Raw genomic sequence first — 16,200 nt, 5'->3', positions numbered from 1 at the left:
GGACCATGGGGACCAACCGAAACTCTCCCACGCTGCAGTTGGGGGTACAAAATGGCACGGCCACATTGGAAAACGAACTGGCAGCATCCATTAGCAATGAACATATGCGTACCCTATGACCCAGCAGTACCACTCCTGAGCACCCAAATCATCACCTGACAGCAGTGCATACTTCGGAACAGCAAACACATGCACAAAAAAGCTCTCAGCAGCAGTACTTGGGAGAGCCAAGAAACTACCCAAATGCCCACCAACAGTAGAATGATACATCAATTAGGAGGTATTCATACAACAGAATGCCACATGGCAATGAGAGTACACACGATATATATCAGAATGAAGCCCATAATCAGGCGGGGGCAAGGGTAAACTGGAAAATAAACAGAGTGGAATCGGCCAGACACAGACGAGCACATACTATATGATTACTCCATTTATATAATGCAGAAACACACAGAAAACTAATCTCTGCTGTCAGAGACCGGGAGAGGGACTGTCCTTGCAGTGGAGGGTAGAGCTGGGGGGTAGGGACTGGAAAGGAGCCTGAAAGGCTGCTGGGGGGTTGGTACGGTTCTAGTTATTGAGCTGAGTACTAGTTTCATAGGAAGCCATGAAAAATCATCAAACTGTAAAATATGCACTTTTCTATATGCATTTTATATTTCAACTTAAAAGCATTTGTTTAACTTCATAGTCTAAGTTAGGGGTATCATCTATAGCCACGTGGTTGATGGCCCCAATCCTTGAGACTCCTGAGGAAGCTGGGTAGCTAGGATCACTGGCTCAGCCCTCTCCCACCTCTGAGGGGCTGCGGGGTGGATGAAAGGGTTTGATGCCAGGCAGCCGTACAAACGACATTCTTCTCGAGGCACGCCATGACAGAAGCAAAGTTGGCCTAACCAAATAATTTAATCAAACCAGACAGATCTAATAAAGAAGTCACGTAACATTATTCTACCAGCATTCATCTGGATCCTGAAAGGAGAAAAATTATACTTTTTTAAATGTCACTAAGGCCTTTATTCCACTTTTAGACATATATTTCAAGGAACTAATCAGATATGTGCTCAAAGGTTTATGTTCATCATAAAGGTATTTCTAAAAAGAATCAAGAAAAAAGGACGTAACCTAATTGTCCAACAGTTGAGGAATGGCTAAACTACGGTGCATCCTTGTGACAAACAGGACACAGCCAGTTAAGGAAACCAAGTGACTGAAATAATCAAAGTCATCAAAAAACCATTTAGGGATGTAAGAGGAATGCTTATGATATCAAGGAGGAAAACGGGTTGTAAAACATTACACGCAATCTGATCCCTATCATGGAAAGAAACAGATCGGCATAAATTTGTGTATACTCAAATATAACTGAACAAATCTGACCAAATAGGTTCAGGGGTTTTTTCTGAGAAGTGGGATCGGAAACTTTTTTTATCGTTTATTGTTTACAGCAGCCATGTCCACAATAGCCAAATTATGGGAAGAGCCCAGATGTCCATTGACAGATGAATGGATAAAGGAGATGTGGGGTGTGTGTGTGTGTGGCGTGTGTGTGTGGGGGTGTGTGGGGTGTGTGTGTGGGGTGTGTGTGTGTGTGTACAGAGTTTTATAGTTATACAGTTATATACACTATAGACTATTACTCAGCCATCAAAAAGAACGAAATCTTGTCATTTGCAACAACGTGGATGGAACTAGAGGGTATTACGCTAAGCAAAATAAGTCAGGCAGAGAAAGACAAATACTATATGATTTCATGCATATGTGGAGTTTAAGAAACAAAGCATGAACATAGGGGAAGGGACAGGGGAAGGGACGGAAAAATAAAATAAGATGAAAACTGAGAGGGAGGCAAACCCGAGAGACTCTTAACTCTAGGGAACAAACTGAGGGTTGCTGGAGGGGAGGGGGTGGGGGGATGGGGTAAGTGGGTGATGGGCATTAAGGAGGGCACGTGACGTAATGAGCGCTGGCTATTCTATGCAACTCAGGAACACTACACTCTACCTCAGAAATGAATAAAAAATAAATAAAAATAAATTAAAAAGAAACTTTTTTTATTATTTCTTTAAGCTTTTCCATTCTTTACAAGCTTCCTACAATTAAAATATATTTTAAAGCAAGAAAGGAAATTTTGAGTGAAGCTACTTTCGGGAGCAGCAGTGGAGGTTGGAGTCCGTGTGTCTACTACCCCAAGTGACCTCACTGCAGCCCCCCTTGGCCGAATGAAAAGGGAGGTCTGCTCAGGGCACCAGAGCACATCTCTGTGGGCTCCTGTCTTGGGCCACAAGCCTCTTCCCGCTCCTCACGCCCACTTCCTGTGCAGAAAGGATTAACGTAGCCCGCCCCAGCCTGCTAGCTTCGCAAGGTCCTGCTTGCAAAGCCGGTCTTTGCTTGGCTCCTGGGGACTTGGTACTTGAACCGCTCCCTCCACTCCTGGGTAAGGGTGGGTTAGTGTGCCCGAACCGGTTTCCAAACAAGGTGATGGGGACGGGACACCTGCTTTCCCCCCCTCAAGTTTCGAATTTCAGCAGCCTACAGCGCCTTCGGGACCAGCCCCAGGTAGAATCCTTGGAGGCTGAGGCTCGCAAGATGCCCTGGGTGGACACATCACTCATGTGCTACTGCACTTCGGTTGCTGAGAGAAGGAGAACTCTCAGGGTGCCCCTCTCAGGAGGAGGGGGGAGCAGAAGCCCGTGCACAGATCTCCCCGGACTCCACCTGTCTCTTCCTCCGGCTGATCCTTCCAGTGTTAAACTTTAGCATTGAGTACGACTATAAGCTGAGTGGCATGGATCCTTCCAGTGAATCATCAAACGTGATGGTGGTCTGGGGGAATATGCCTCCACGCAGAAATTTTCAGCAATTTCTCCTACGGATCTCAGTGGTTACACTAACACAAGACAAATGAGGGGCTCGAGGCTCCAAAGGGGACAAGGGCAACTGTGCGAAGAAGGGAAGGCACCTCTCCCCTCCCGAAGAGCCCCCACAGCATTGGCCAAGGCCACACAGGGCTCTGGGGCCCCTCCCACCACAGGGCTGCCTCTCCCTCAGGCCTCCGCAGGGCAGCCCAGCCCAGCCCAGCCCAGTGCGGCTTAGGCCTCGCCTCAGTGCAAAATAACTGGGGAAGATAAAAACATGGGCCACTCCGCCCCAGAGGGGCACAAAGATGTGGTGAAGGAAGACGGTTAGGTGACCCGGTGCCCTCCTCTCTGCCTCCTGGGTGCTTCTCATTCAGGGACTAGCTCTCGAAGGGTTTCACTACCTGTCAACAGCAAGCAGGATCCAGGCTGTGTGTCTTGAGTTCTGTGTTTCTGATAGGCTCCCAACCTCCCACTGAGGAGAGGAGTGGGGCGGGGGGGAGGCTGGATCTTATGTGACATCAAACACCTGTCTTACTGGTCTTAACACAAGAGCGTCTGGCGCGCCAACTTCCTAGACAGTGTTTTCGTTTGCAGATCCGGCTCACAGCATGTTTAAATGGATCCTAAATCCCTTACTGGCTTACCACTCCTGCAATTTCTAAGGCTACCTGTTGCACCTGCAGGGCCTTCGAGTTCCTCAAGACACAGATGGATGGGAGCTCTAGGCCTATGGCCTGAGGGCGTCAAGGGGCAGAAAGGAAAGGAATCTTGAGCAGGTGAGGGTAGGGCTTGTGAAGGAGTGGGGCGGGGTACGCGGCCTGTATTGTGGGGGATGCGTGGGGAGTGCGGAGGCTTGAGATATGTGTGTGGGGTACATGAGGGTATATGGGATGTATGGGGTGGGGACATATGGAGGGTTGGGGTGTGCATGTGGAGGGATGGGGGGAGCGGAGTACGTGTGGGGTATGTAGGCAAGTGTAGGGTATGGGGGAGGGAGAATGTGGGGGGATAGGATACAGGGGCACATGGGGTATGTGGGGCTGGGGCATCCAGGTACAGGGGTGAGTGAGGGTGCTAGGGGGATGGGAAGAAGTTGTGCAGGGGTAGGGGATGGGAAGGGAGTCTGTAGGGGTATGGGGAGATGAGTCTGTGTGTATTCATCCCAAAGGGGTTGGGGAAGGAAGGAAAAGATGGGATACATGAGAACGGGAAGAGATAACTTTCCTTCCCGCAAGGGTCTGCCATCCCCCAGCCAGGCCAGTTAAACAACCAAACCGAACACCTGCACCAGGCCTAAAGGAGACTAGCCAGAAGCTAGAAACCACACAGGGGCTAGACCAGGCCTAATAACTTCATAACCCTTCCTACTCCCTTCACACCAGGAGCAGAGCAGCTGTAGACACCTTCTCTCCTGGCCTGGCAGGGAGAGGAGCAGAAAAAAAACAGGACAGAGAACAAACATTGCCTACATCCTGGAGGTGTGGCCAGTGGCCTGAAAGAGTCTGCAACCTTGCCAAGGCTGTGGTTTCCCAGCTTGCTCAAAGTCCCCCCCGGACCTCAGAACCAAAGCAAGGCAACTTACCTGTCCACTAGAGAATACGAACACGAGAGCTGCCCCGGCTGCCGTCAGCCCCCAGGTGAAGAAGGTCCCCAGCAACGCCTGGAGCACTGAGCTGTGGCCTTGGAGCATGCTGGATACAGCTGTGTGCGGAGGAGGGGGAGAGGGTCAGCCACCCGCAGTCTCTTTCAGGGACGCCCCCATGCGCTAAAGGTGTCCCAATACCCTCCACCCGGGCCTGGCCTGTAATCTGGGTTCTGCCACGCCATCCCTCAACTGCGTCAATGGCCTCGGGCCGAGCCTCCTCATCCAGGCCCACCACGTGTCAGAAATCAACCAACCCTGAAAGGACAGACCTGGGGATACCTAGGGAGATGCCAGGGGAGCCCATGGAAGAGGTTAGGACACTGGGACAGAGTTCCAAAGAGAAGACGCTCACAGAATGTGGCTTATTTAGCCAAGAGGAAGAGAGCACAGGAGGGTGTGATTACAGCCTTCCAGCACATTCTGCCTACTCTATCTGCACTTGTCCAGCACTGGTGCTCTCTCCTCCAAAGACAGGTGACTAACTCAGATTCTCTCCTGAAGCTCTCCCTCCTAAGTCCTGACCAAACCTTCAGTGGAGGCCCCTGTGGCAACCCCCCCATGACTTGCCAAGGGCACATGCCACCAACTGCCGTTCACCTAGCCCACCGACTCTTCCACCACCGCCCATACTGGGCACCATACTCCCCCTCAGCTGAGTCATTTACGGCACCTTCAACGAGTCCCAAATGGTCCCGGCTCCAAGTCACTCTTCACCTGGTCCCCTCCCAGAATGCCTCCCTCCATCCTTCTCTGCCGCCGGCCAATCCAGAGCCCATTCTGCTGCCCACCTGATGCCAACTTGGACTACATGTTTCCAGACCCCCCTCCACTCCCATCCCAGTGCACATCTGTGGGGCCTTCTTTGTGCGGGCTTGCCTCCTTCATCTTTCATATCATTAGTTGAAGAACAGGGATGATGCCTTTTCACACTTGGCACCCCTATAAAATCGGGCTTCCTGGCATCTAAAAAAATACTGGTTGTATTGAAAAGGGCCAGCTTACCTTGACAGGGCGCTCAGCAAGGACAAGGAGACAGAGCCGTAAGTGGCATTTCCCCGTCACCCGAGCACACCGCTGCCGAAATGGAGCTTACACCACTACCCACCGAGGAAAGGAAGGGAAGTACCATTTCCTCTTGGTTTTGCTCAGAGAACCTCCTCTAGACTCCAGCACAGTTTACATTCTAGCTCTGAAATGATAGGGAATCAGACTGTTGCTGTGGAAAGTTACAGGGCAGAGAAACCCATTTGTTGAAAAGCCCTGTGTTCCGGTACACAAACACCAGTGCTCAGAGCCTCATCTCAAAGGGCTCATTCAGCTGCCCACTGGTCTTCCAGCACCCACAGAGCTGGACACGACCCCAGGGGGCTCCCGCCCGCCAGGTCCCAGCGCTCTGGGGGAAGCCAGCCACCCTGGGCTTGCAGCTCGAAAACTGAAGACGCTGACTCTGTTGACCCTGTAAGGAAACGGTGGCAGAGGGTATGCCAAGGGGCTCGGCAGCACAGCTAGGATGCCAACCGGGTAAGGCTGTGAGTCTCGGCAAACCCAGATGAGCCCAGAGGAGCCCAGGCTCAGCTCCGAAGCCAGGACGCCTTGAAGAGAAACAGCATCTATGGATTCGGACAGTGTCTAAATAAAACTCAGGACATTGACTGCACCAAATAAAGAAAAAATACTCTACTTTTTAAAAACCCGCCCATCTACATACTTCATCTTGCTAAATGTCACCCTAAAATGAGTGGTTCGTGTCTGTTTGCAAACCAAGACATCTGGATCATGACACCAACCTTCTATTTCTATCTGCTTGTGGATAAAATCTGAAACAGCATCTACAAAGAAAGGCCTATAGCTATCATCCTCTTAGTACTTATCATCCAAGACAGGTCATCACAGAAAAACAACTTTTTTTTCCAGTATTGAATGTGCCTTTTAACAGCTAAGAAAACAGAAAAGAGGAAGCCATTTACATGTGCCAACGGGCCAAAGTCAACGCGGCGTTTTGGGGCCAGCCAACAAGAGAGCGTGGGGTGTTCCTGGGGGCTAGTGAGAGGGAAAGCACTGTCCTAGCCTGTCTCCGTTTACCTGAGCACCAGAGGCATGCGGACAAGGGACAGCAAGGCCATGCACACCCTTTCCATCCCAACAATCACACTGTTTATCAATGATAATGCCAGCCCAGTGCCCCCGGGGAGAAGTTTCTTCCATTTGCTATTTTAAATCCTCACTACTTGGAAGGGTGGTCTGAGCTGGCCCCACTTTGGGAAATGCAGGATCTCAGGGTTGCTGAATCAGAATGTGCATTTTTTTCAAGTTCCATGAGGGGTTCTCGCACGCATTACAGTGGAAAGCACCGGCCTACCAGAGACCCAGAGCTTTGAAAGTGAGTTCTCCTCCCCTACGAGGGAGGGACTGGGAAAGCTGACGCAGAGTCCCAAGAGGAGGAAAAGTTTGCTCCAACAGGTAGACCAGTAGCATCTTGAGAACAAGAGCGCCAGTCACAGCCCCTCAAATCAGCTTCCACAATGGGGCTCAGACTTCCTTGTGAGCCGGATGTTAGCACATGAACCTTGATTAACTTGCAAGAGGGAGAATTATTCCCTGCCCTCCCCAACTTTAAAGATGCCAACACCACCCCGCGTGCGTCCACGTTCTGCGAGGGCAGCACAGGAGGGGCCCCTGGCTGGTACAGAATTTCTTGCTTTTCCCTCCCTCGCAAACCTGTTGCCCTGCTTCCAAGAGCCTCAAGATGTTGGTGATGTTAGAGGAGGAACTGGCACCTAATGAAACTGCACACATATACACCCTGACTCCAAGAGGAGAATCCAGCAGCGGGACTCAGCCTGGGGCCGATGGGACTGTAGAAAGTTCTCTAATACCTCGCTGCTCCAAGTGTGGTCCGCAGACCACTGGCCCGGGGAGGGGTTAGCAAAGCACAAAGCTCAGGCCTGCTGCACAGTCACCAGATTCCCAGTCAAGTTCGAGAGGCGGTGCAGACCCCCGGAAGGAGAATTGTAGGGACCTCTGCTCCCGGGGCTCCAGGGAGGGGCGGGCCCCACATGCCCACCGGGAAGCACTGAACAAAGAGTCTTTGGTGAGCCACTGTCTAAGGAAGGCTGGTCAACACCCTCCAGCTGACCCTGGCCAGGGACAGAGGGGGCTTCAGGCAGCCTGCCCCTCCCCTGCCACCTGCCACCTGCCACAGCGTCCCTGCTTCTCCTCCCACCCCCTCCTCTACCCCCAGGGGCACCCCCTTCCAAACTCCATTTTGCCCTTCCAAGTCCCACACTCTCCTGCTGGCCCCAGACCCCGGGCCTCCAGCCCAACCAAGGCGCTGAAGGGAGAAAAAGCTGACTCACTACGGTGCCCTCTCAAGCCCCCACTCCACTTCCATCAGCCCCGCTGCCGCTGGCTCGGCCGGCTCCACTCCCGAAGTCACTTCCTGCTTCCCTCCCGGCACACGTGTCCCTCCAGCCATCAGGCCCCTCCCCGCCCGCTGCGACTGGCTGATCCCGCCTGAAGAATAAATTCTCTGGTTCACAGCCCTCGGCAGGCTCGGGAACTGATGGGGCGGCTAGAACCGAGCCCCGAGGCCAAGCGGAGAACATTTCGCATACATAAGACTCCACAGTCTCCCGTGAAGCCACAGAAACCCCGGAAAGAGCGCCTTGTAAGGTCCCTGACATCGTTTATGTCACCACACTTAGCAGCTGAGTCCGAGGCCCTGAGTGAGCAGCACAGCAGGATGTGTTGGGGAGAGGGAGGGGAAGTTGGCAAGGAGGGGAGGGCAGGGGGGAGGTGGGCTGGAACCTCCTACCCTTAGCATCCTTCTCCGGGTCAATGGCCCTCAAACTATAGCTCCCGTCAGCACCCCCAGGAGCAATGTCAAAATGCAGAATGCAGGCACCCGCCGAGGTTCTGGCTCTGGAAGTCTGGGTGGAGACCGAGATTTTCTGTTCTGCACCAGGATTTGCTGATGCTCTGGTCCTGGGACCCCTCTCTGAGAACCACTGCAGCAGGTCAAGGGCTTTGCTCTCCAGGCCTTCTATAAATAGACCAGAGGGTGGAACTTCTAGATTTAGCCAAAAATGAGAACAAGATGCCCTGTTAAATTTGAATTTCAGATAAACGACAAAGAGTGTTTTTGTGTCAGGGTGTCCTGGGCAGTATTTGGGACACACTTAGGCTAAACACAAATTTCATACTTGTTTACCAGAAATCCTAATTTAACCTATTTTATCTCATGAACCTACCAGAGGGTAACCTGGTCAGAAAAACTGTCATCACAGTGGCCACGGAGCAGGGGATCCAACAGGAGCTGGCTTCTGTCCAGGAAAAGGCGGCCATCCGTGCCGATGACGACCCCGCCTGAGTGCAGTGTCATGAAGGAAGATGGCATGGTGACTGCAGGGTGCTCTCTGCCCTCAGGAGATTCTCAGACCACGAAGAGAGCCAGACTCAGCTGTCTGACCACAGACCAAGGGGGCTTGCACAGCAGAGATGTATGTTCTCACGTTCGGGAAGCAGTAAGTCCAGGGTCGGTCCAAGATCAAGGTGCAGATTTGGTCCTTGGTAAGAGCTGGTCTTCCTGGCTTGCAGACAGCTGCCTTCTCACCGTCCTCATGTGGAGAAAGAGAGACCTCTCTCCCCTCCTCATCTTTCTTATAAGGCCACCAATTCTATTGCATGAGGACCCCCACCCTTATGGCTTCATTTAAGCTTAATTACCTCCGAAAAGCTCTATTTCCAAATGCGGTCATCTTGGGGGGTCAGGGCTGCAATACCTGAATGTCATGGGTGGAGCCCCCCTGCGTGGGACTGGTGTCCTTACAAAGGAGACTGAGGCTCAGGAAAGCTCCCTCACCCCTTCCTCCGTGTGAGGACACGTGAGAAGTCTGTGACGCAGAAGAGGCCCCTGAGCCCATGCTGACACCCTGATCTGGGACTTCCAGCTTCCAGAACTGTGACGGATAAATCTCTGTCATGTATGAGCCACCCATGAGTCTGTGGATTTTGTGACAGTGCCCTGAATGGGCTGAGACATTCCATTTTACAGATAGGTAGACTGAGGCTCAGGAAAGCTCTGTAGTGAGCCTGGGTTGACAGGGTAGTGTGGGAATCCGAGCCCAGCTGACTCCAGAGACAGTGCTCTTCCTGCATGGGACATACAGGGTTCACAGACTGAACAGCCTGGGCAGCAGAACCCTGGGTGGGCCTCGGGCTGGGGGGCCAACCCCCAAGGGACAAATCCCACCATTTCCCTCCTTTCCCTCAGTCAACCCTGCATACACACACACACACACACACACTGCACACACTACTGACCCAAACATACAAACCACCTGTCCTTCTCACACATCCCCATTGTAAGAAGTGCTCACAGTGGGGACAGAAGAGAATGTTATTTCCTTAAAGCTCAGTACACTGGCCTTTACCTCCCGCCACCCCCGCCCTTCCCTAGTCTCTCCCCAAAGAGCAAAGGTGCCCTGCAGCCTCCATAAATGGGGCAGGGGAGGAGGGATGGGGTGTGCATGAATAGACCAGAGCAGACACTAATGAAAGGGGGGCAGAGCACTAGGCAGGCAGGGAGGGCTGCTTCCCAAGTGTCAAGAGGCCATAAAACTAACTGATCTTGACAGTCAGCAAAGGAACCCCAGGGCAGTGGAATGGTGGCCCTTTCCAGAGGAATTGTTGTGGTTTGATCTGGGTAAGCAAGCTGGCAGCACCTCCCCCTTGGAGTATGGGGGTGGGGTGGAGCTGGGGGTGGGGGCAGTGGCAGCACTGCACAATGGGTCCTGGGTCTTTCTTTCTCTCCCTCTCTCTCTCCCCCCCTGCCTCCCCTCCAGCTCCTCCCTCCCTCCCTTGACTGAGTTCTTGGTATCTCTTATGAGGTCCTACAGCTGCTAAGGACAGGCTTTGGAACCTGACAGTCTAGGAGGAATCCCAGCTTGGCACATGAGTGTCCTTGGACAAACATCCCAACGGCTCCCAGCCTCGGCCTCCCCATCCTGAGACAGTGACTGGAGCAAACCCCCCAACGCCCAGCGCAGCACGCATCATGGCAGCCTGAATGATTATTCCTTGGCCCTCTCTCCTTCCTTCCTTCCTGCCTGCCTTTACAAGATAGCTATTTCACAAGCCTCTGTGCCAGGCACGCTGTGCGACCCTGGTACTCCAAGGTCAACTGAGCACCTAGGTTGCTGGGAGTGGCGAGTGTTCTAGGCAGAGAGGAGACCAGCGCACATGTCATTGCTGGTAACTGCCCAGAAGCCTCAGAAGAAAAGGACCTCAAGCTAAGATCTTGTGATTTCTTCCTCATACTAAAGTAATATTCATTTTGATACCAACATTTCTATTTTTTTTCCCTAAAGAGGACCCTTAAAATCGCATACACTTCAGAACCCACAAACCTGATGTGCCCTGGGTGCATATTTAGAGATTTCAGCTGGAAAGCAAAGAGCTGCCTCTGGTAGGCAGAACAGTGGGCCCCCAGAAGACATCCACGCCCTCATCCCTGAAACCTGTGAATAGAGACCTCCCACGGAGAAAGGGTCTTTGCAGCTGTGATTGAGTGAAGGCTCTTGAGGTGGGGAGATCATCCTAGGTCATCTGGGTGGGCCCAGTGTCATCACAGGGGTCCCCATCAGGGAAAAGAGGAAGGAGGCATGAGGACGTGAGCAGAGGTCGGAGCAAGGGATGCCAGCAACATCTAGAAGCCTGAAAGGCAAGGAAATGGGTTCTCCCTCTAGAGCCTCCAGAAGGAGCACAGCCCCACCAACACCTTGATTTTAGTGCTTCTGACATCCGGAATTGTAAGGTGTTATATTTGTGGTGTTTTAAGCAATTAGGTTTACAGTACTTTAAGTTTCAGCAGCCCGGGGAAACTAACACACTCCCTTCTGCCTGGAAGCATCTAGTTTCACTGGTACCTTTCTCTAGTGGCACCAGGAACCACCAGGACCGACACTGGGTCCCTGCCCACTGTCATGACTAGGCAGGACAGACTGTGAGACCTGGCACAAAATGACAACGGAGGCCTCTTATTCAAAAGGCAGGAAAAAAAAAAGCCCTCAGAAATACTAACTGGGGCACCCGGGTGGCTCAGTCGGTTGAGCGTCTGACTCTTGATTTCAGCTCAGGTCATGATCTTGGGGTCATGAGATCAAGCCCCACACCAGGCTCCGCACTCAGCATGGAGTCTGCTTGCGATTCTCTCTCTCTCCCTCTGCCCCTCCCCACCATGTTCTCTCTCCCTCTCTCTAAAATAAGTTAAAAAATCTTTTTTTCAAAAGTGCTAATTAATAAAGCCCTTCTTCTCTTCTGCATCTCTCCTCCACTCACTGAGGACTCCAGTGCCCCACCAGACTTTGCTTACAAAACCCAAGTTCAGAGATAAAATTATTAGGAAATCTCACGGTGGTGACAGCAGGGCAGTAAACCAAGGACAGAGCCTTTCTGAGTGAGGACGCACTCACACCTGTGTAGGTCTCACGCCGTGAAGCTGGCCCTATCACAGGTGCTGGGGTGGCAGGGCCAGACTGAGGAAGGCCACTATGTCAAAACTAGGAAATCGGGCCAGGGTTGGTGATTCAACAAAAACAAAAAGTCCACAGAGAGATTCAGAAGCAGGATGTTCGGGATGGAAGGAAAGCAGTGGTGTAAGCCAGCCTGGGGAGGGGACAGAGGCAGTCCCAGGAGACTGGCAAGAGGGGCTGGACACCCTGCTGGGGTTTGGGAGGGAGAAATTCCATTCTTGTGGGAAGGAAGGACAAGGCAAGGGGAAAAGCAGACCTGTCTCAGCAATCAGAAACTAGGGGACCAGTATCTGGGGTCCCCAACTTTTCTAGGAGCCTATGACATGGTTAAGAATTGAAAAAGTCCTGGATTTTTTGGCTCAGTAAGAAAAAAAAACCTGGAAATTTAAATTAGTACGTGTTTAACTAAATGTCTATAAAACCTTGTTAATTGTTGACTTTGGTGTTCATAAAAATTTAATTACATTCAAAAAACAATCTCAGGCTTAGCTTTTCTCACTTCAGGAGAATTCCTAAGTATGCACAATAATGGCCAAGAAACCACAGCCAATCGTAAATTAAATAAGCTTGGAGCCAAATGATTTCAAAGGCAAAATTATAAAAATCTTCCTGATCATTTTAGAGGGAAAGAACATACTTAATATGGAATGTGGGAACATTTTAATATGCTTGGTGCAATATGGGGTGAGATCTCGAAATGCAGGAGTTCTTGGGGCACCTGGGTGGTGCAGCTGGTTAAGCCCACGACTCTTGGTTTTGGTCCAGGTCGTGATCTCAGGGTGGTGAGATCAAGCCCCACGTCAGGCTCTGCACGCAGCAGGGAGTCTGCTTGAGATTCTCTTTCTCTCTCCCTCTGCCCCTCCCACTCATGCTCTCTCTCTCTCTCTCTCTCTAATACAGAAATAAACCTTTAAAAAGAAATGCAGCTCTTTAGGGGCCTGCAAAGATCTTAAGAGGCCCCAGGGAATGGGTGGGGAAGGAGGCAGAATTGTAGGGAACTTTATTCCTCTCTCCAAGTGGGAGCAGAAACAAAAGTCATCTCACCAGCTGAGGCTCATGGGGGGCTGATGAAAGGGGTGGATGAACCTTTCCAGAGGGGACGGTGGTCTCCCACTGTCAAACACCCCAGGAAATGGCACCAGCAAAGCAGGAACCACAGAAGATGGGCTGGTGGGGAGGGAGCCCGCCTCACGTGCAGAAGGGAAGAAGGCGAGGAGGGGACCCCTCAGCCATCCACAGTCAAAGAGAGGAGAAGACCCCCAAGTCTCTCCAGGTCCCATCAGACTGGGTTGGGTGGGAACAAGGCCAGGACTGGAGATGTGTGGGTGTGGCGTGGTGTCACCCAAGAAGCCCCATGTAGTGCCCTGAATGGTCACCCCCAAAAAGATATGTTCAGATCCTAACCCTGGTGCCTGTGCATGGGACGTTATTTGGGAACAGGGTCTTTGCCGATGTAAAGATCTGGAGGGGCTGTCATCCTGGTTTAAGCAGGTGGTGCTAAATCCAGGGACAAGCGTACTTACAAGAGACAGAGGGGAGAGGACCACGACACAGGGACAAGAAAGCCATATGGAGACAGAGGCAGAGACCGGAGTAATAGGGCCACAGCCAAGGAGGGCCGGGAGGCACAACCAGCTGGATGGGGCAAGGGAGGATTCCCCCAGAGCCTTCAGAGAGCACGGCCCTGCCTGCATCTCACTTTCCAATTTTTTGGCCTCCAGAACCGTGAGGGAATCAATTTGCATTGTTTCAGGCCCCCAGTCTATCGTATTCTGTTATTGCCGGCAGGAGAACAAGGCACCCTGACTCCAGTCATTTCTACCACAAGCCGGTGGGGAAGCCCCAGGCCCCAGGAATTGCCCTGAGCAAAATGCACAACGACCCCATCCTCCCCATCCCTCTGCCACCATCAGAGGGCTGCACAGGCAGACTGTGCCGGATCCCCAGACGTCTGACTGGGCTCTCCATTTTCCCCAATGATCCAGCCCTAAATGAACCCATGTCCTATTTTCTTGACAGCCTTTCTGCCAGCTGGGCCAAGATTCCTGTCTCTTCCTTGCCCACACCTCCCCCTCCCAGCCCCGCACCCCACTCCCCATGACAAATCACTGTAGGGAAACCTAATTCATCTTTAAACACATCCCTTCAAATTTTTCCCAAAAAAAGTCTGTGGCAGGTGAATAAAAACAGTAAAATACCTCCTAGCTGGAGAGTTTCCTCAGACACCTGAGCTCTTGTTCAGAAAAGCCCTCCTTTGGCTCTGCGGGCTTGTGCGTGACAACCCAGGTGAGCACGAACGGAGGCATTTGTCACTTAAGCCAGGTGTGCCCTTGGCCTCGAGGACCTGCCAAGGGCCACAGCAGTGACAGAAGCAATCAAGGAGGAAGCATGTAGGCTCCTTCCAAGGAGTTGGGGCACTGCTGTTTGAGCTCCACATCTATTTTTATTTTTATTTTTGCCAATAACTCAGTGGGCAATCTTGGGCCAGTTTCTCTCCCTCTCTGAAACTGCAAAATGTAAGGGCTGGACCAGGAGACCTCTGAGGCCCCTCCTATGTTGAGTGTGGATTCTCTGATTGAATCGCCAAAGCAGAACAGTGCTGGACCACAGACTGGGACCAAGGCTTTACCCAAGTGTACCTGTGGAGTTCTTTTGTGTCCTGATTTAAGAAAGAAAAGAAAGAAAGAAAGGAAGGGAGGGAGGGAGGGGGGGGGAGGGAGGGAAGGAGGAAGGAAGGAAGGAAGGAAGGAAGGAAGGAAGGAAGGAAGGAAGGAAAGAAGGAATAGGGGGAGTGAGGAAGAGGAGGGGAAGGAAGGAGGGAGGGACAGAGGAAAGGAGGGAGGGAGGAAGCCATCTCTTTGTGCTAAAAGGGACTTTCTCAACCTAACAGGAGGTCACCAGGCTTCCTAGTTCAGCTTCTACTCTTGGGCTCCTTATTGGTTGAAATGTGTCCCATCCCCCACCCCATCCCACCCCCCACTGAGCCCCCCAGTCCCTCAGAATAGGACCTTATTTGGAGATGGGGTCTTTACAGAGGTGATCAAGTCCAGGTGAGATCATGATAGGCTGGGCCCTAACCCAATATGACTGGTGCCGTATAAAAAGGAAATCTAGACGCACAGACACACATAGAGGAAAGACGACGTGAAGAGCCACAGGGAGAAGACAGCTGTCTGCAAGCTAAGGAGAGAAGCCTGGACGGATCCTACCCTCGGTGCCCTCGGAAGGAGCCAACCCTGCCCACACCTTGATTTCGGACTCCCAGCCTCCATAGCCAAGACGACAAATTTCTGTTGTCGAAGCCACTCAGTCTGTGGGGCTTTATTATGACAGTTCCAGCAAACCAACACAGGGCAGAAGGTCACTGTGGCTTATACTATGAAATTTCGCGCTGGGAAGCACCTCCAAGGGCTTCTGGTCCAAGCCTCCTCCTTCCCGGATGGTGACGCAAACCTGGGGCTGGCAGGTGGTTTGTGCCAGAGCTGGGGGTGGACCCCAGGTCACCCCTTGGCCCCATCTCCCCCACATGTCACACATTTGTGAGTCCTTAATCATCCTAGGCTGTTGGATCAGAGTCACAGTCTTGCAGCTCAACCATGAAAATGATTATTGTAAGCAAAACTACAGGGACACGGGTCAGGATACCAGAGCTAATAAAAATATTTCAGGTCCTTTCCAGGCATACTGCAAACAACTGACATTCCCATTCTGTGTCTTAACACATCCCCAAAGCAAGAGGTGTGACTACTGTAGTTATTTTCATAGTAAGAGTTCTAAAATTGTTTTAAAATACTATATAATTGAGAGGCGCCTGGGTGGCTCAGTTGGTTAAGCCTCCGGCTCTTGATTTGGGCTCAGGTCATGATCTCAGGGTCCGTGCTCAGTGGGGAGTCTGCTTGAGAATTTCTCAGTCTCCCTCTCCCTCTGACCCTCCTCCCGCTCTCTCTCTCTCTCTCTCTGTCTCTCAAATAAATAAATAATCTTTTTAAAAAAGAATTAGTTAATTTTTTTTTTAAATATGATGCAATCGAAACTTTACATGGACTCACATTGGCCTTTTACCTACAGTCGTCATAATTGGCAAAGCTTTACCATCTTGCCGCACATTCAGGAAACCTCAACGGGGATCTGCAAGAATAATACAGACAGAAAGCCCTTC

General features: G+C 51.7%; 1 protein-coding gene across 18 annotated transcripts in view; it reads right to left on the bottom strand.

Moving 5' to 3' along the window:
- The window catches only part of SLC39A11 (solute carrier family 39 member 11), a 565,309-nt gene that overhangs the window by 485,853 nt on the left and 63,256 nt on the right, over window positions 1-16,200 (bottom strand). For 4 of the 18 annotated variants that reach the window (XM_057318042.1, XM_048225884.2, XM_048225896.2 and 1 more), the window contains exons 1-2: window positions 7,866-7,967; window positions 4,447-4,565 (exon numbers count right to left, since the gene is read on the bottom strand). In XM_057318042.1, the coding sequence (XP_057174025.1) occupies window positions 4,447-4,554 (108 nt within the window). In that variant the 5' untranslated portion in view covers window positions 4,555-4,565; window positions 7,866-7,967. Of the gene's footprint in view, window positions 1-4,446; window positions 4,566-5,511; window positions 7,986-16,200 lie in introns of those variants that run through there. The other 14 variants (XM_048225880.2, XM_026512331.4, XM_026512336.4 and 11 more) reach the window with 9 other exon arrangements.

Source organism: Ursus arctos, unplaced genomic scaffold (genome assembly GCF_023065955.2).
Source record: "Ursus arctos isolate Adak ecotype North America unplaced genomic scaffold, UrsArc2.0 scaffold_24, whole genome shotgun sequence".
NCBI classification, from domain to species: Eukaryota; Metazoa; Chordata; class Mammalia; order Carnivora; family Ursidae; genus Ursus; species Ursus arctos.
This window is presented reverse-complemented; position numbering and strand designations above follow the sequence as displayed.